Source organism: Megascapheus bottae, chromosome 32 (genome assembly GCF_031878675.1).
Source record: "Megascapheus bottae isolate mThoBot1 chromosome 32, mThoBot2.hap1, whole genome shotgun sequence".
Lineage (NCBI taxonomy): Eukaryota > Metazoa > Chordata > Mammalia > Rodentia > Geomyidae > Megascapheus > Megascapheus bottae.
The window spans coordinates 8,468,916-8,487,778 of NC_143540.1; the positions used below are offsets into that span (position 1 = coordinate 8,468,916).

At 39.7% G+C, this 18,863-nt stretch overlaps 1 protein-coding gene across 2 annotated transcripts in view; it reads left to right on the top strand.

The window, feature by feature from the left end:
• The window catches only part of Smarcc1 (SWI/SNF related BAF chromatin remodeling complex subunit C1), a 70,981-nt gene that overhangs the window by 14,035 nt on the left and 38,083 nt on the right, over positions 1-18,863 (top strand). For both annotated transcript variants that reach the window (XM_090323387.1, XM_090323386.1), the window contains exons 5-17: positions 392-484; positions 2,042-2,111; positions 4,707-4,776; positions 6,712-6,787; positions 8,031-8,156; positions 9,505-9,626; positions 11,124-11,248; positions 12,379-12,438; positions 12,648-12,685; positions 13,211-13,332; positions 13,712-13,783; positions 16,296-16,409; positions 17,867-18,020. In XM_090323387.1, the coding sequence (XP_090179513.1) occupies positions 392-484; positions 2,042-2,111; positions 4,707-4,776; positions 6,712-6,787; positions 8,031-8,156; positions 9,505-9,626; positions 11,124-11,248; positions 12,379-12,438; positions 12,648-12,685; positions 13,211-13,332; positions 13,712-13,783; positions 16,296-16,409; positions 17,867-18,020 (1,242 nt within the window). The remainder of the gene's footprint in view (positions 1-391; positions 485-2,041; positions 2,112-4,706; positions 4,777-6,711; positions 6,788-8,030; positions 8,157-9,504; positions 9,627-11,123; positions 11,249-12,378; positions 12,439-12,647; positions 12,686-13,210; positions 13,333-13,711; positions 13,784-16,295; positions 16,410-17,866; positions 18,021-18,863) is intronic.

Sequence of the window (18,863 nt, forward strand, 5' to 3'; positions counted from 1 at the left end):
GTTGAGTTTCGATCTTGGTTTGAGGAGTTAATCATCATGTACCACAGCACCTCTTCCAGCCTTTTCTGTGTATGTGGTACTGAAGCATGGAACCCAGGGCTTTGTGCGTGCTGGGCACTCTACCACTCAGCCATATTCCTGGCCCCTCAGGTCATTATTCTTAAAACATTCTTGTTGAGGTAGTCACCTGTGGAGAAGGGATCTGGAGATAATCTTAAATGGCCAGCTGAAATACTGAAGTTTTAGTTTGAGATAAGATTCTGACTCTGCATACATATAATCTTGCCATTTTAAGAATTATGAGTTTGAGTGCCATTTTTTGCCATTAAGATAAAGAGTAATGATAAATCATTTCCAAAACAATATAATTAAATATATATATATATTTTAGAACAATTGTCTGGCCAGACCCAACATCTACCTCATTCCAGACATTGATCTGAAGCTGGCTAACAAATTGAAAGATATCATCAAACGACACCAGGTAATCAAGTCACTTCAGAATATTGTGTAGTAATAAGCCTCAAATAAACATTAATTGTGATATGTTTAGTTCTTTGTGTATACCTGCATTAAAGGAAAGTTTTCTCTTTGAGTTCTTCCCCCCCCTTCATTACTCACCTCCAGAGCAGCTTTTAATAAAGTCACCACAGTCTTATATTGAAATATTCTTGCGCAGGATTAAACCAGGTAATTGGTATTACAGAACACTAAATTACAGATGTTACCAAAGTTACAGGGCTCAGTGGCTCATGTTTGTAATCCTAGCTGTTGAAGAGACTGAGAGTGAGGTTTGAAAGCCAGCTTGGACAGGAAAGTCCATGAGACTTGTATCTCCAATTGACTACTCAAAAACTAGAAGCTAGAATGGTAGAGAAGAAGAGCCCAGGGATGGCACCTCAACCCTGAGCTCAGTCAAGCTCCAGGACCAGAGTACATAGAGAAATCAGCAAAGTAACTGAGTTTGTAGCTGTTCTTAATTGGAAGAGGTGATTTTCATTATAAACCCTGTTTTAGATTTACGACATTTGGTTTTGATAAGATGAAAAAATAATATGTAAAAAGTTTGTAAAGCTGTATAAAAATGGTCAGGCTAAGGGTGTAAACAATGTAACTGTGATACCCACTTGACACTAGGTTGAAAATGAACTGTACAAACTTGTAAGAGGGAAGTTGGAAAGGAAAAACTGGGAGAGGCAGCAGTGACACTCTTCAGAGAGAAATGCACTCGTTACCTGACGAATGTATGTGATCACTTTCACAATAACAATTAAAAAAACTTTTTTTGGTCAGTTGTACAGCTTGAACTCAGGGCCTGGTCACTGTTCCTAAGCTCTTGAGCTCAAGGCTAGTGCTCTACCATGTAAGTCACGATGCCACTTCCAGTTTTCTGGTGGTTAATTAGAGGTAAGAGTCTCAGAGACTTTTGTGGCTGGGCTGGCTTTGAACCGGGATCCTCAGATCTCAGCCTCCTGAGGAGCTAGGATTTACAGGAGTGAGCCCCCTGTGCCTTTTTTTTTTTTTTTCTAGTCCTGGGTATTGAACTCAGGGTCTGAGCACTAGGCCAAACCCCCGCCCCTTTTTTTGTTGTTGTTGTTTTGTTTTTGCCAGTCCCAGTGCTTGAACTCAGGGCCTAGATACTATTCCTGAGCTTTTTTTGCTCAAGTTAGCATTCTACCAACTGAACAACAGCATTAATTCCAGCATTTTCTGTGTATGTGATACTGAGCAATCAAACGCAGAGCGTCACGCCTGTTAGGCAAGCACCACTAAGCCACATTCCTAGCCCTAGAATGTCTTAACTTTAGTTTTTATATTAGTTTTCTCAAAGTGACTGCAGCAGATGTGTACACAGACATGAGTTGTTTCATGTTATATCCTGATTCCATAGGTTAAGCTAATATATGTTGTGTGTGTTTATCTGTCTTGAAATATAAATAAAACAGTACTGATACAAATCTTACACAATTTTTATCTAGCATGTGATAATTTACTTGCCATGTGCTTTCTTTATATGTTAATTTGTGGATTTGCTTTCTAGGGAACATTTACTGATGAGAAATCAAAAGCTTCCCACCACATTTATCCATATCCTTCCTCACAAGAGGATGGTAAGTTACTATTTGCTTATGAATTTATAATTGCATATCTTTTATGTCATATCCAAAAAGGTTTAAACAGTGTAGCCACTTGTTTGTTTACTTATTTGCTTGCTTACTCTGAAACAGCAGCTTCGTTTGTATCTAGGCTGATAGTTCAAGGCCAGGGTAGCTTTGAATTCATGAGGTCCCTGCCTCAGTCTTCTGGATTGTACCATCACACTGCATTTAAAGTTGGCGTGTGTGTGTGTGTCCATGGGGCTTTTACTCTGGGCCTGGACACTGTCCCTGAGCTCTTCAGCTCAAGACTTCTGCCCTACCACCCTGGAGCCAGATTAATTGGGGATAAGAGTCTCTTGTTCTTTAGTGCCCAGGCCTGGTTTTTGAACCTTGATCCTCAGATCTCAGCTTCCTGAGTAGCTAGGATTACAGTTGTGAGCCACCATGCCCAGACAAGTTGGCTTTTTAAAAGTGCCTGTTACTGGTTCCCCAGATGCAAGTCCAGTGCACAGACACTATTAACTCTTAAAAGTGCCTGTTACTGTAGTACTCTATTTTCTTTCATTACTTAAATTTTCCACTTAAATCTAAGGCTAAAGCACCATTTCCCAGTCTTCATTAAAATGAGAGGCTTCGTTGTATGAACGTTTTTATATTTATTTAGTCTAAACTATTCCTTTTGTATTAACTGAGCTATTTGCTATGTGTGATTGTGTTTTTAAATGCTATAGTTTCTGTATTTTTACCCCTTTTTTATATTGTCATTTATGTTTTTTATGAATTTTGGTTAGGATCAGTGAGTGTTCTTTTGTGGTTCACCACGAGCTTTTTTTTTTTTTTTGGCCAGTCCTAGGGCTTGAACTCAGGGCTGGGGCATTGTCCCTGAATGTCTTTGGCTCAAAGGTTAGCAGTCTACCACTTGAACACAGTGTCACTTCCAGCTTTTTCGGTGAATGTGGTACCAAGGAATTGAGCCCTGGTCTTTGTGCATGCTAGGCAAGCACTCTATTATTAGGCCTAACTCCAGGCCCCATCACTGAGTTTCTTTAAAATGATTATTTTGAGTTCTTTGTCAGGTAATTTATAGATTGTTGTCATTCTGGGCCTTTTTTCTGTGTGAGGTGTGTGTGTGTGTGTGTGTGTGTGTGTGTGTGTGTGTGTGTGTATTATAAAATACATACATACATGAATCACTATGTTTTTTTGTATGTGTTTAGAACCACTACTTTTTAAGTCTATAGGAAGTGGCTTAGTGTAGGGAGAACCTTAAATCATCGTGTTTGATAATTCTGATATCCTTTAAATCTTTTCTATTTATGCATGTCTTTTCACAGTCTTCATCAAGGCTACTGCTCTACCATTTGAGTAACAGTTCCACATCCAGCTTTTTGAGCAGCTAATTGGAGATAACGGTCTTCCTGTAAGGTGGCTTTTAACTGCAGTCCCCAAATTTCAGCTTCCTGATGAGTAGCTTAGATTACAGACATGATCCACCTGGGCCCAGCTTCCTACTTTTTTCCCCCCCATAAATTTTAATTTTATTGTTTGTTCAGAACTCAAAGCCTAGGAGCTGTCTCTGACCTCTTTTGCTTAAGGCTAGTCTTCTTCCACTTTGAGCCACTGCCCCATTTCTGATTTTTTGGTTGTTAATTGAAGATAAGACAGACTTTCTTGCACAGGCTGGCTTTGAAGTATGATCCTCAGATTTCAGCCTCCAGAGTAACAAAATGACAGGACTTCTACAATTTTGTTTTAAATTGACAGATTTGCTTATTTCTTTTATTTCTCCATCTGGTGTCTATGTGTGGTACTACAAGTGATATTGTAGCTTTCTTTGCTGGATTCTCTTTTGTTCTTCTTGGCTCTCAGGCATCCCAAGTATGCTGATTTTTCTATAAGTGCTACAAAGTTAAAGGAGAATCCCTTGGAGCTAACTTTGTTTGAACTTAAGATCCTGTTTCCCTGGTAGCTGCAGTTATATCTATCCTCATCATACCTGGCTAGAAACAAGTTTTCCTAGATAAATGAAGACTGTCTGAGAAGCCATGATGAATAGGGCTGAAATCCCCCGTTAGTTCAAGTAGCTGTAGTTAATATGTTATTTAACGGTTAATATGTAATTAGCACTGGTTTTTGGAAGCAGAAATGCAGAAACAAAAGGAATACTGTCTGTAGCCTGTGATCATATGTTTTTCTGTTTTGTTTTGTTTTTTAATTCTGACAAAGGAATTCTTTGTAGGCCTAGCAATTTTTTTGTCCTTTCAAGCCAGTGCCAGTGGCTAATGCCTGTAATCCTGGCTACTCAGGAAGCTGAGATCAGAGGATTGTAGTTCAAAGCCACCCTGGCCATGAAAGGCCATGAGATTTATCTCCAATTGGAAAACTAGAAGTGGTGCTATGGTTTAGCATCATAGAGCCTTAGCCTTGAGCTGAAGAGCTCAGGGACAGCACCCAGGCCCAGAGTTCAGGCCCTCTAATGGACAAATGGAAAACATCAATTCTCTTTTTGTTCATTAGCAAACGAAATGTTCATACTAAAACTTTAAGTTAAATCAGAGGTATTTGTTCTTTTTATATTTTGATGTATTTTCCTTTTTTCTCTTTCAGAAGAATGGTTGAGACCAGTAATGAGAAAAGATAAGCAGGTATTAGTGCACTGGGGCTTTTACCCAGACAGGTAATTTCTTTAAAATATCATTTATTGGTTTAATTTTTATATGATGTCATAATTCAAAATATGCCTAAAGTATGTAATCATGAAAAAAGTAAGTTAGCGTGTTTGTAAAGATTGTTTTGATTTATGTGATAATTGTATATACTTACGAGGTACATAGATATTTTAATTCATTTTCAAGTCAGAGTAATTAATGTTTCTGTCCTATTTGTGCTTGGAGCTTTTGAGCTTCTCTTTTCTTTACAGTAAACATAGTTATAGATGTTCTGAGATCAGGTGTAAAGATTTATGTCACAGGAAATATATGGGGTTTTTTTTGTTTTTGTTTTGCCTGTCCTGGGGCTTGAATGTAGGGCCTGGGCACTGTCCCTGAGCTTCTTTAGCTCCAGGCTAGTGCTCTGCCATTTGAGCCATGGTGCCGTTTCCAGCTTTTATTCTGTGTATGTGGTACTGAGAAATCGAACCCAGGGCTTTGTGCATGCTAGGCAAGCATTCTTCCGCTAAGCCACATATATAGTTTCATTTTCTAAATATCAATATCTTTCTAAATTATGGTGGTTTTCTAAAACTCAGAATTTCCTGCCCAGACTGGTTTTGACCCGTGATCCTCAGATCTCAGCCTTTTTTTTTTTTTTTTTTTTCTTCTGTCAGTTGTGGGACTGGAATGCTGAGCCTGGGCACTATCACTGATCTCTCTCTCTCTCTCTCTTTTTTTTTTTTTTTTTGCCAGTCCTGGGCTTGAGCTCAGGGCCTGAGCACTGTCCTTGGACTTTCTCAAGGCTAGAGCTCTACCACTTGAGCCTCAGCACCACTTCCGGCTTTTTTCTATGTATGTGGTACTGAGGAATCGAACCCGGGTCTTCATGCATGCTAGGCAAGCACTTTAACCACTAGGCCAAACTCCCGGCCCTCTCTCTCTTTTTTTTTTTTTTTTTTTTTTTTGCCAATCCTGGGCCTTGAACTCAGTGCCTGAGCACTGTCCTTGGGCTTTTCTCAAGCCTGGAGCTCTACCACTTGAGCCACAGCATCATTTCTGGCTTTTCTATGTATGTGTGGTGCCGAGAAATTCATACCCGGGTCTTCGTGCATGCTAGGCAAGCAATCTTACCAGTAGGCCAAACTCTTGGTCTACTATCACTGACCTCTTAAGTTCAATGCTAGCACTCTACCACTTAAGCCACAAGTGCCACTTCTGGTTATACTGTGGTTCACTGGAGAATCTCATGTACTTTCGCTCCCAGGCTGGCTTTGAACCAAGAGCCTCAGATCTCAGCTTCCTTACTATTTAGGATTATAGGCATGAGCCACTGATGCGCAGTGATCTCAGACTCTGGATCAGATGTGAGCTGTCAGTGCCTGGCTTTATTGTGATTTTTATTTGGATTTTGAAACAGGATCTTGCTATGTTGCCTTGGCTTGCTACGAATGATCACATTGGCCTCCAACTTGAGATACTCTTGTAACTTGGCTTTCACTTCAGCTTTGCTAATAATGATGGGGTTCCAAAGGCCTACTGTCATACCCTACTCGAACATTTAACCATAAAATAGATTAGTATGTGTTCCTTAATTTTTGTCGTTGTTGTTGTTATTGGTGGTGGTGGTGATGGCGTGTGTGTGTGTGTGTGTGTGTGTGTTGCCAATAGTGGGCAAATCTGGACCTTGTGTATGCTTGCTCAGCTCGTGTGGTGTCACTTGAGCCATTCTTCCAGCCTGATTTTTTTTCTGGTCAATTTTGAGACAAGAGTCTTGGACTTTTCTGCCCAGGTTCCTCTGGAACTGTGAGGATCTAACCTTTCTCGTTGGCTATGATTGTAGGCCTGTGCCTCGGGAGCCTGGCTGTTAATTGTAGTAATAATATGTTTTTTGTCTACTGAGTGGACTTTGTCTAATGTATGGACCGAGCTAACTTGATTTTCTTTTTTCACTTTCGCTGTAGCTATGATACTTGGATCCATAGTAGTGACGTTGATGCTGAAATTGAAGAGCCACCAATTCCAGAAAAACCCTGGAAGGTACATGGATTTTCCTCCAATCAGGACAACTACATCCTGCCTGTCCAGTCCTCTCTGCTTTCCTCCTGCCTCTTCTTCAATCATTCTAGTTATCTATTAATTTATTTATTTGTGGGTCATGGGGCTTGAACTTGGCCTGGGTGCTCTGGGTCTCTGATCACTTCAGCTCAAGGCTACTTCCCTAACCCTAGGCCTGGGCATTGTGCCTGCTCTCTTCAGCTCAAGGCTACCGCCCTACCCTTGAGCCAAGCCCCACTTCCCGTTTTTTAGAGATTAATCCTGAGTAGCTAGGATTACAGGCATGAACCACTGTGCCTGGCTATTTATTTCTTTAGTCAGTCCTGGGGCTTGAACTCGGGGCTTGGGCACTGTCTCTGGGCTTCTTTTGCTCAAGGCTAGTGCTCTACCACTTGAGCCATTCCACTACTTCTGGCTTTTTCTGTGTATGTGCTTACTGAGGAATCGAACCCAAGATTTCATACAAGCTAGCAAGCACTCTACCACTAAATCACATTCCCATCTGATTCTGGCTTTTTTTTCACTGCAGAAGCTAATCTCTTCTACATAGTTCTCATTTATAGAATAAAAATAACAGATGCGGCCAGGAGTTTGGCCTAGTGGTTGAGTGCTTGCCTAGCATGCACGAAGATCCAGGTTCAAATCCTCAGTACCACATACATAGAAAAAAGCCGGAAGTGGTACTGAGGCTCAAGTGGTAAAGCTCTAGCCTTGAGAAAGTCCAAGGACAGTGCACATTGAGCTCAAGCCCAGGACTGGGGAAAAAAAAAATAGCAGATGCTTCTTGTCCATTTGGTTCCCTCTCCCCTGGCCATTCTTTCTGGTTCACGTTACCCCGAAAAGATAACGGAGAAAAATTAGAAAAGGTAGCTACTGAGGATGCTGAGGTCCTCGGATCAAAATTTGACACTAGTCCAGGCAGGAAAGTCTGTAAGACTCTTTATTTCCATAGACAAAGCTGAAAATGGTGCTGTGGCTCAAGTGGTGGTAGAGTGTCGAGCATAAAGAGTCTCAGAGACAGTATCCAGGCTCTGAGTTCATGCCCTAGGACCAGCCAAAAGAAGGAACTAGGAAAGGTTAAGTTGTAGCTAAGATATCATTGCTAGTAAATTTTTATGTCCATTTTATGTAATGTGCCTTTGAGAATTAGCTTCTTTTCCTTTAGAATACTTGCAAAGCTTGTGTCATTTTATTATGTTCATGATCCTTCTTTGATGTGGTTTAGGTTCATGTAAAATGGATTTTGGACACTGATATTTTCAATGAATGGATGAATGAGGAGGATTATGAAGTAGATGAAAACAGGAAACCAGTGAGCTTTCGCCAGCGAATTTCAACAAAGAATGAAGAGGTATTTTATTTGACTCCATTTTTTTTTTTTAACCACTTCGTATTTTTCCTTTCTTGTTCTAAATATCTTTTTTTTTTTATTGGTGAACAGTCACATATATACCAATGTGTATCAGCCTCCATCACCTGTGAAAATTACTAGAATCACCTTTTTTTTTTTTGCCAGTCCTGGGCTTGAGCTCAGGGCCTGAGCACTGTCCTTGGACTTTCTCAAGGCTAGAGCTCTACCACTTGAGCCTCTGCACCACTTCTGGCTTTTTGCTATGTATGTGGCACTGAGGAATTGAACCCAGGTCTTCGTGCATGCTAGGCAAGCACTTTAACCACTAGGCCAAACTCCCGGCCCCTAGAATCATCTTAAGACCTGACATCGCCTGCACGAAGAGGGATAAAAATATCTCAAGGGAATATTAAGATTACCTGGCCTATGCTGTATGATATAGCACAGCTGATTATCTCCTCTAAATCTCGTTTAAATTTTGTATCCCACCATAACTTAATTAATTTTATTTTATTTTGCCGGTCGTGGGCCTTGAACTCAGCACCAAGGACACTGTCCTTGGGCTTTCTCAAGGCTAGAGCTTAAGCCACAGCACCACTTTTGGCTTTTTCTATGAATGTGGTACCGAGGAATTAAACCCAGGTCTTCTGCATGCTAGTCAAGCACTCTACCACTAGGCCAAACTCCCAGCCCCCATAAATTTAACTGTTGGATTACTTTGCGGAAACCTTTTCTTTGTTGGTTACATTGGTGGGTACCTCACATTTAATATACTTATATATATTACTATATATAAATTACAATATGTAAAGTAATTGGTTGTGGCTCTTGAACTCAGTGCCTGGGGAGATTTTTTTGCTCAAGCACAGGGCTGTAGTACTTTGAGCTACAACTCCAGTTAAGGTTTTAGGTTGTTAATTGGGGTAAGTATCTCTTTTCCTTTTCTACCTAGGCTGGCTTTGAACCACTGATGCTCAGATCTCAGTCTCCAGAAGCTAGGGTTATGGGTGTGATCCACCAGTGCACAGCTCCTTTAATACTGTTTAGAGGTTAAATATTTTATGTACTCTAAGGACTTAAAAGTTTACCTGTGTTTAGTGATTATTTAAAAGTATAAATTCATGTGATTAGTCTGTCCTTAGAAGTCTTAAGATCAGTGAGGCCAGGAGTTTGGCCTAGTGCTTGCCTAGCATGCATGAAGACCCAGGTTCAATTCTTCAGAACCATATAAATAGAAAAAAACAGAAGTGGTGGGTTTGGTCGTATATTTACTGTGGAACCTTAATTTTGGACATAGAAACTGAGGAATCACCAAAGGTGGTATTTATTATCATGTATTTCTTCCTAGCCAGTCAGAAGTCCAGAGAGAAGAGATAGAAAAGCATCAGCTAATTCAAGAAAGAGGAAACATTCCCCTTCGCCACCTCCTCCCACACCTGCCGAATCACGAAAGAAGAGTGGAAAGAAAGGGTAAGCACTGCAACATGATTTAAAATAGAGTTAAAATTTTTTCCTCTTTTTTTTTTTTTCTTTTTTTTTTTTTCGCCAGTCCTGGTCTTGAGGTCAGGTCCTGAGCACTGTCCTTGGATTTTCTCAAGGCTAGAGCTCTACCACTTGAGCCTCAGCACCACTTCCAGCTTTTTTTCTATGTATGTGGTACCAAGGAATTGAACCCAGGTCTTCGTGCATGCTAGGCAAGCACTCTACCACTAGGCCAAACTCCCTGCCCAAGAGTTAAAAATTTTTAAAGGAGGTGCCAAGTACTTGGCCTAGTGGTAAATTGGTTGCCTGCCATGCATGAAGACCTGGGTTCGATTCCTCAGTACCACATACCCAGAAAAGGCCAGAGGTGGTGCTGTTCCTCAAGTAGAAAAGCCCTAACATTGAGGAATGCCCAAGGACAGTTCTCAGAGCCTGAGCCCATGCTGCAGGACTGGCAAAAAAAAAAAAAAAATTTTTTTTAAGGATTTTGCTGATGTGTGTAATTGATATTGGAAGTTTGCTAAAATTACTTCTCCTTCTTTGACCTCTTTGGGAGGCTTTCATTGGTAGCTTATTGTGGGATGTTGTGTTACATCTTGTATTTATGCAAAAGCACCTTGTATAAAATCTTTTTGTCTTTATTTTAAGTGTCTTGAGAAATGGGCCTGGAAACAAGTGTAAGAATTCATATATACCATAGTTAATAAGTGACATAATATATAAACTTATTATTATAAATACTTGATAATTTTGTACAGCTTCTAGCTTTGTCTTAGAGAATAATGGTGCAAAATTATTTTTCTGGGCCAAGAGCGTGGCCCTAGTGGTAGAGTGCTTGCCTAGCATGTATGAAGCCCTGGGTTCAATTCCTTAGTTCCACATACACAGAAAAAGCCAGAAATGGTGCCATGGCTCAAGTGGCAGAGTGTTAGCTTTGAGCAAAAGACAGTGCCCAGGTCCTGAATTCAAGCCCCAGGACTGGGGGAAAAAAATTTTTTTTTCTTAATGTATGTATATTTTTTTTAGTATAAAGAACTTCTTTTGAGCGGTGACCTACACCTGTCATCCTAGCTACTCAGGAAGCTAAGATTGGAGGATTCAAGTTCAAAGCCAGCCCAGACAGAAAAAGACTGTGCGACTCTTATCTGCAGTGAACCACCAGAAAACTGGGAGTGGCTAGGCTGACAGATGGAACCACTGATTTGATGTGGCAAATGTTATACTAAATCAAGCTTCCTCTGGTGCACTGTGCAATTTGAATTGTAGGATATCTTTACCTGTTTTTGATACTAATAACTTCATTTTAAGTTGTAAACTTTAATTTTTAATTAGCTGTAATTTGAGGATTGTGTATGCTTTGATTTTTCCAATTGTATTTAGAAGTGATTTCTAAGCATATTTCTACAAAAAATTTAGATATTCAAAATGGGTGTGCTCTAAGTACCTGTAATTTTATCTTATATTTTATATGCCTGTATGTTTTAGGCAAACTAGTCTTTACGGGAAACGCAGAAATCAGAAAGAGGAAGATGAGCAAGAAGATCTTACCAAGGACATGGAAGATCCAACTCCTGTACCCAATATAGAGGAGGTGGTACTCCCCAAAAATGGTTTGTATTCTTCTGCCTGAGAATGTGTGCTCGACAGAGTTTTCTCCCAAAATTGTTCAGGTTTTTTCTTTGGGTTCAAAGTATGAATGGATTTCTTCTTTCAATACTAGTATTTTAAAATTTCCCTGCCATTTGTACAGTTGTTGGCTATTTCTTAATTGGAAAATTTACTGAGATTAAATAAGTCACCTACATCTTTTTTTTTTCATGGGTCATGGGTCTTGAACTCTGCCTGGGCACTGTCCCTGAGCTCTTCAGCTCAAGGCTACCACCCTACCCTTGAGCTTCAGCCCCTCTTGGAGATAAAAGCCTCCTAGCTGGGGCTGGGAGTTTGGCCTAGTGGTAGAGTGCCTGCCTAGCATGCACGAAGACCCGGGTTCAATTCCTCAGTACCACATACATAGAAAAAGCCAGAAATGGTGTGGTGGCTCAGGGTAGAACACTAGCCTTGAGGAAAGCCCAAGGACAGTGCTCAGGCCCTGAGCTCAAGCCCAGGACTGGCCAAAAAAAAAAAAAAAGAGCCTCATAGCTTTGTAGAGAAAGCCCAAGGACAAAGGACAGTGCCCAGACCCTGAGTTCAAGCCCCGGGTTAGCAAGTTAAAAAAGAGAGAGGTTGGGGAGGGGAAAAGGGAGAGAAAAAGGAAGAAGGAAAGAAGAAAGGAAGGAAATTAGAACCAAAAAATTATTGAAATCTTAAAAAAAAAAAGGAGAGGGGGAGTTTGGCCTATTAGTAGAGTGCTTGCCTAGCATGCAGGAAGACCTGGGTTCAGTGCCTTGGTACCACATACATAAAAAAAGCCATAAGTGGCACTGTGGCTCAAGTGGTAGAGAGCTAGCCTTGAAGAAAGTGTCCAAGGACAATGTTCAGTCCCTGAGTTCAAGCCCAGACCTTGCAAAAAAAATAAAGGGGGGGGTAGAGGGGTACTGACTATCAATGGGTTTGTTAATATTTTGCTACTTGAGCATTTTAATTAGAATCTAGTAAGTGTTCACATGCTATAGTTGAGCTTTATTACTTTTATGAATGTAAGCAGTAAATTATGTAGAGATTTCATGTTCTGTTTTAGAAAACCATGGACAATTTTTCCTCTAACTTTTGCTTTTGTTGGATTTTTTTTCTTTCTTTCTAGTAAACCCAAAGAAAGATAGTGAAAATACACCTGTTAAAGGAGGAACAGTAGCAGATCTAGGTAAGCCTATCAAATATAGTTGTGGCTGTGTAGAGTGCTAGCCTTAAGCAAAAGAGCTTGGGAACAGCTCCCAGAACCCAAGTTCAAGCACAATGACTGATTAAAAAAATTGTTTCTTTCAATACTTCTCTGTATCCAGTACCAGTTTTCAGACCATAAAGATTTCATAAAATTCAAGTGGCATTTACCTGTGTGTTTTGATTTTACAGATGAACAGGATGAAGAAGCAGTCACAACAGGAGGAAAGGTAAATGTTTATTTCAGTCTCTTCTTGTGCATTGTTCCTCCAGTTGTGCATATTTGAGTAGAAACTTTAATTTGAAATGTCCTTAGAAGTCCTCTTTGTGTTAGTAGTAAGGCTTGAATTCAGGACCTGGGTACTGACCTTTAGCTTTTTGGTTAAGCCTGGTACTTTACCCCTTGAGCCACCACTCTGCTTTCAATTTGGTGCTGGTTGAAAAGAAAGATAGTCTAGTTATGCTTTGTTAGTATCTGTGGCCTCTTTATAATAATATCAGAGCTGGGCACTTGTGACTCTTATCTGTAATCCTAACTACTTAGGAGGCTGAGATCTGAGTAACACAGTTCACAGCCAATGCAAGCATGAAAATCTATGAGACTGATCTCCAAATAACCAGCAAAATGCAGGAAATGGCTCAAATCGTAGAATGCTAGCTTTGGCAAAAAAAAATTTCAGGAACCAACATACCCAAGGCCCTGAGTAGAAGCTGTATCTTTGTGACTTGGGATTTTTTTTTTTTTTTCCCAAAAGGAAGATGAAGATCCTAGCAAAGGTGACCAGAGCCGCTCAGTTGACTCTGGTGAAGATAATGTAACAGAACAGACCAATCACATTATTATTCCCAGCTATGCATCTTGGTTTGATTATAACTGGTGAGTGGCCTTCTTCCATCTGTAAGTGTGGCAGCTGAGGAGTGGGAAAGCTTACCATCAAATTAGGCTTTTTAGTAAGGAAATGGTGAGAATGAAGGGAAACAAAGTGATTATCTTTGCAAGTGATTATGCTTGTCAGAATAAGGGTGAAAGTTGTTATAATTTAGGATTGTAACATTTTGTAAACTTATTTTTTAGTTTCAGGGCAATTTGCTTACTTTCTATTACTACAAAGAACCCATCCAGTGTAATTAGTTCTGGTAAATAGTTATTGGGTTTATCACTTACACCTTTAAAGTTAAACATAGAATAGCTCAATTGGAACATTTTTCTTCTCTTTCAAAAAGTTTCTCAATGTTTTTTTTTTTCCCCCTTTTAGTATTCATGTGATTGAACGGCGCGCGCTTCCTGAGTTTTTCAATGGAAAAAACAAATCAAAGACTCCAGAAATGTGAGCCTTTTATTTTAGGAAACTTGTCTGTTATTTTCATGGCAAGAATTCTTAAAAGATATTTCCCAGTTTGCTATTGCTGGTGGTTATTCCATTCAGAACATTGTTCATATCTCATTTTCACAGCATCCTTTACTATGGAAGAAATTGGTGCCAGGCACCAGAGTTTTACACCTGTAATCCTAACTAGTCAGGAGGCTATCCTGGGTATAAAAGTCTGAGACTTGAATCTCCAGTTAGCCATCAAAAACAGGCTGGGAGTAGAACTGTGGCTCAGGTCATAGAGTGCTAACCTTGAGCATAAAAGCTCAAAGACAGTGCCCCGGGCCCAGAGTTGCAGCCCCAGCAGTGGCAAAGTAAAAATAAGAAGTAAAATAAATGAACTTTTTTTTTCTTTGCAAACCTTTTATTATTTCTACATCCATTCTTTCAGTTAAAGATAGAATTCAGCAAAAGGTATTGAGGTGCATTTTCCCCTGCATCTCTTATGTGTGCTCCTGAATGGTACTCATCTAGACACATGTTAAGAATCCTGGAGAATATGGAATCGCCATTTATCTTAATGATTAATGGTCATCTATGGTGATACAGCTGCATGTGAATTGAGCTTAATTGCATAAATCATGTCTGTGCTTGTGCATTGGAAATATGACCAACTTAATTAGAAGGAGGTTTGGCAAGAAATATTTCTGTGTTTTTCTAGAGTAGATCTGTCCTACACTGACAAGAACCAACCTGTTCTCTCTTACATGCGATTACACATTGAAATATCTATATTACAACTATTAAAATCTCTCACCATTTTTCAGATATAACAATGTAACATGGAGGGCCGGGAGTTCGGCCTAGTGGTTAAAGTGCTTGCCTAGCATGCATGAAGACCCGGGTTCGATTCCTCGGTACCACATACATAGAAAAAAGCTGGAAGTGGTGCTGAGGCTCAAGTGGTAGAGCTCTAGCCTTGAGAAAGTCCAAGGTCAGTGCTCAGGCCCTGAGCTCAAGCCCAGGACTGGCAAAAAAAAAAAAACAAACCAATGTAACATGGATAATTCAGTGACAAATAAGTAGTAGTTTAAGGCTTTTTCATATAGAAGATAATTTTAGCCTGCCATTGGAATGCCTTTGATATTCAGATAAGTCAAGAATGACAGATTTGGCATATGAAGTCCTGGTACTTTTTGTACATAGATGTGTTCTCCTAGCTTATTTGCCTATCATATTTGGGACTACCTTTTATATTTTTGGGAGTTTTCTCCTTAAAAGCAAAATTTTATGTTAGCCAGTTTTACTTCTTCCAGTCTTCTGTGTGTATTTTGTGTCCTTTTTGGAGCAGTGTACTCTACTTACTCAGTGGTAGCTCCCTTTAGGCTACCACAGTTGCTTTATTAAGCCTCAAACTCCTTAATACCGTTGTGAGTTTAAATATATTTCTTGTGGCAGTAATTCTTTTTTTGTTTTTTTTTTTTTTTGGAATGTGGTAACACTGGTGACTTTTTTTTCTCTCATTTTGGTACGTTTTTATTTTACCCCTGTGAATTTGGCATTATAACTTCTACTTCTTGCATATGCCAGAAGGATATATTACTGTTATAGCTCTGGGAATATTATACAGATGAAATTAAGCAGTGGTTGAGAGCACACATTCCACTACACTGCACATATTGAATTCAGGCACCATAGTTTACCAATCCTTTATCTGGTAGAATTCTTTGTTTTGCTGGCCAATTCTAGGGCTTGATCTCAGGGCCTGCGCTCTGTCCCTGAGGCTCTCTGTGCTCAAGGATAGCTCCCTAACGTTTGATCCCCAGTACCACTTCCAGCCTTTTCTGTTTCTGTGGTATTAAGGAATCAAATCCAAGACTTCATGCATGCTAGGGAAACACTCTACAACTAAGCCACACTCCCAGTCCCTCGTAGAATTATTTTTTTCCCCCAGTCCTGGGGCTCCATCTCAGGGCCTGCGCACTGTCTTTGGGCTTTCCTTGAGGCTAGCACTCTACCACTTGAGACATAGCACCACTTCCAGCTTTTCTGTATATCTGGCACTGAGGAATTGAACCCAGGTCTTTGTGCATGCTAGGCAAGCAGTCTACTACTAGACCAAACTCCTGGCCCCTCCAGTATAATTCCTTAACAACTCTGTACTTTAGTTTTTCTTATCTGAAGATAGTATCATAATAGACTCTATTTTATAAAAAGCTTTTGAATATTGAATTTTACTGCATGGGAGATGCCTGATGTATAGAGGACTGCTTAACTGAGTTAACTGGTATTCTGCAGGCAACTATTTTATTCATGAATCTCCATCACAAAGTTTTATGTTTATGACTTGACATTAATCTCAGATTATATGACTTACTATACATAACAAATGTGTATATGTGTGTATACATTAGAAAAGCTAAATGCTTAATGCTGTATCACCAGTAGTACCACTGTTGAATATGGTTGTGAACAGTCTGAAGTAATTCTGATTCTGAAAGGTGTGACTACTTTATGAACTTTTTTTCAGATACCTAGCATATCGAAACTTTATGATTGACACATACCGTCTAAACCCACAAGAGTATTTAACCAGCACTGCTTGTCGAAGGAACTTAACTGGAGATGTGTGTGCCGTGATGAGGTAAGATGTTGAACTTTTTCTTAGAAATTTCACTACAGGCAGTTACTAATGCATTACTTTTAAATATTTGATTAAGCTGTACATGTTTCTCTTTTCTTTTTTTTTTTTTAATATTATGGTAGTAGGGTTTGAACTTGGGTTTTCATTTACTAGGCAGGCACTACCGATCTCTTATCATCAGGATTGATCCTCATGTTTACTTTTAAATATATGCTTCATCACACCCAACCTTTGCCTTGAACTGTCCTCATGTCTCAATATTCTGATCTCAGCTTTTCCAATAGTTGATATTTACATGTCTGAGTCTATTGCCAGGCTGAATTGTGGGTTTTTTGGTTTTTGATTTTGTTTTTGTTTTTGTTTTGTTTTTGTTTTTTTTGCCAGTCCTGGGCTTGAGCTCACGGCCTGAGCACTGGTCCTTGGATTTTCTTAAAGCTAAAGGTCTACCACTTGAGCCTCAGCACCACTTCTGGCTTTTTTTTTCCTATATATGTGGTACCGAGGTATCAAACCCGGGTCTTTGTACATGCTAGGCAAGCACTCTGCCACTAGTCCAAATTCCTGGCCCCAGGCTGGGTATTTTTGACTAGTAAAACATCTAAATCTTAGCTATTGTATTTTAAGTTCCATGTTTTTTTTTAAATAGTTTTTCTAGGTTTTTATGCTTGATGTTTGTGTATTACACAGTCAGATCATAAAGATTTTAGGTATAGAGCAGGTACCAGTGAGCTTATACCTATAATCCTAGCTACTCAGGTGTCTGAGCATTGAGGTTCAAAACCTCCCTGGGGGTGGGAATTCTGTGAGTTTCTATCTCCAGTAAATTCAGAAAACCAGAAGTGTACTGGTGTAGTGGTAGTAGGTTTGGCTTGAGCAAAAGAAACAAGTAAAATAAAGTGCCCTAGAGTAAAACCCAAGCATGTGTTTCCTTCTGTGAATTAGTTTTAGTGTATGTTCTTTGATTATGTGCATAAATGAGCATTTGTTTTCTTAGTAATACAATTACACTATTGGACTTTATACTAAGTCCTGGGGTTCTATGTTACTAACATTATTTTGAGTTTGTAGAAATTTTCTTTCGTACACAGTACCAAGTCTGTTCAGAACAGGTTGTCTTCCAGCCCATAGAGAACCATATATGCGTATTGTATTTGTTGTTGTTGTTGTTGGGGTTGGCCAGTCCTGGGGCTTGGCTTAGGGCTTGGGCATTGTCTTTGGACACTTTTTGTTCAAGGCTAGCACTTTTCACTTGAGCCATAGCGCCACTTCCAGCTTTTTCTGTGTATGTGGTACTGAGGAATCGACCCAAGGCTTCATGCACTCTAGGTGAGCACTCTACCACTAGGCTATACTCCTGGCCCCATATTTTGTTTTTTGCTTGTTTGTTTTTCACCATTTATTGATGAAGACTTGAAGTTCATTCTTTGAATTTTAATTTTTGGAGCTTTTTTCTTTAGGGTTCATGCCTTCTTAGAGCAGTGGGGACTTGTTAATTACCAAGTTGATCCAGAAAGTCGACCGATGGCTATGGGGCCCCCTCCCACTCCTCATTTCAATGTCCTCGCCGACACCCCTTCTGGGCTTGTGCCTCTGCACCTTCGATCACCACAGGTAAATTAGGGTTGGATTTTTTTTTCAGGTATATATACCAATAGAAAGCACATAAAGCATTTCTATTTAGAAGTAATTATTACTATAATGTGATAGTATTTTGGTGCTGTTTTTAGCTTTTTTTTAATTTTTAGTTTACCAATGTATATATTTCCTGTTGTTCAAATATTTGAGTTCATAATAATATATATAAGTTTTCAGGGACTGCTCTACTACCAATTCTAAGTAAATTATTCAGCATACTATGAAATGCTATATTTTTATGCTTTCGGCCTTTTTATCTTTGTGTTATCAAATAGCTAATAAAAAAAAAATGCTGGGCGCGGTGGCTCATACCTGTATTCCTAGCTACTCAAGGGGCTGAGATCTAAGGATCATGGTTCACCAGTTAACGACTGGAAAATGGGAAGTGAGGCTGTTGTTCAAGGGTAGCATGGTAGCTTTGAGATGAAAAGCTCAGGGACAATGCCCAGGCCCAGGGGAAGGGGGGTAGCTTTGAGCTGAAGAGCTTAGGGACAGCTCCCAGCCCAGAGTTCTAGCTCCATGACCAACCAAAAACAGATGCCATAAAAATTTCATGCATCCTATATCCTATAAATGTGAATTTAAAATATTCATAGGTTCCAAAAAAAGATTTAGAGTAGACTTTATTTGTTCATTTATTTTTTACCATTCCTGGGGCTTAAACTCAGGGCCTAAGCATTGCCCTTGGGCTTTCTTTTTTTTTTTTGCCAGTCCTGAGCTTGAGCTCAGAGCCTGAGCACTGTCCTTGGACTTTCTCAAGGCTAGAACTCTACCACTTGAGCCTCAGCACTACTTCTGGCTTTTTCTCTATATGTGGTA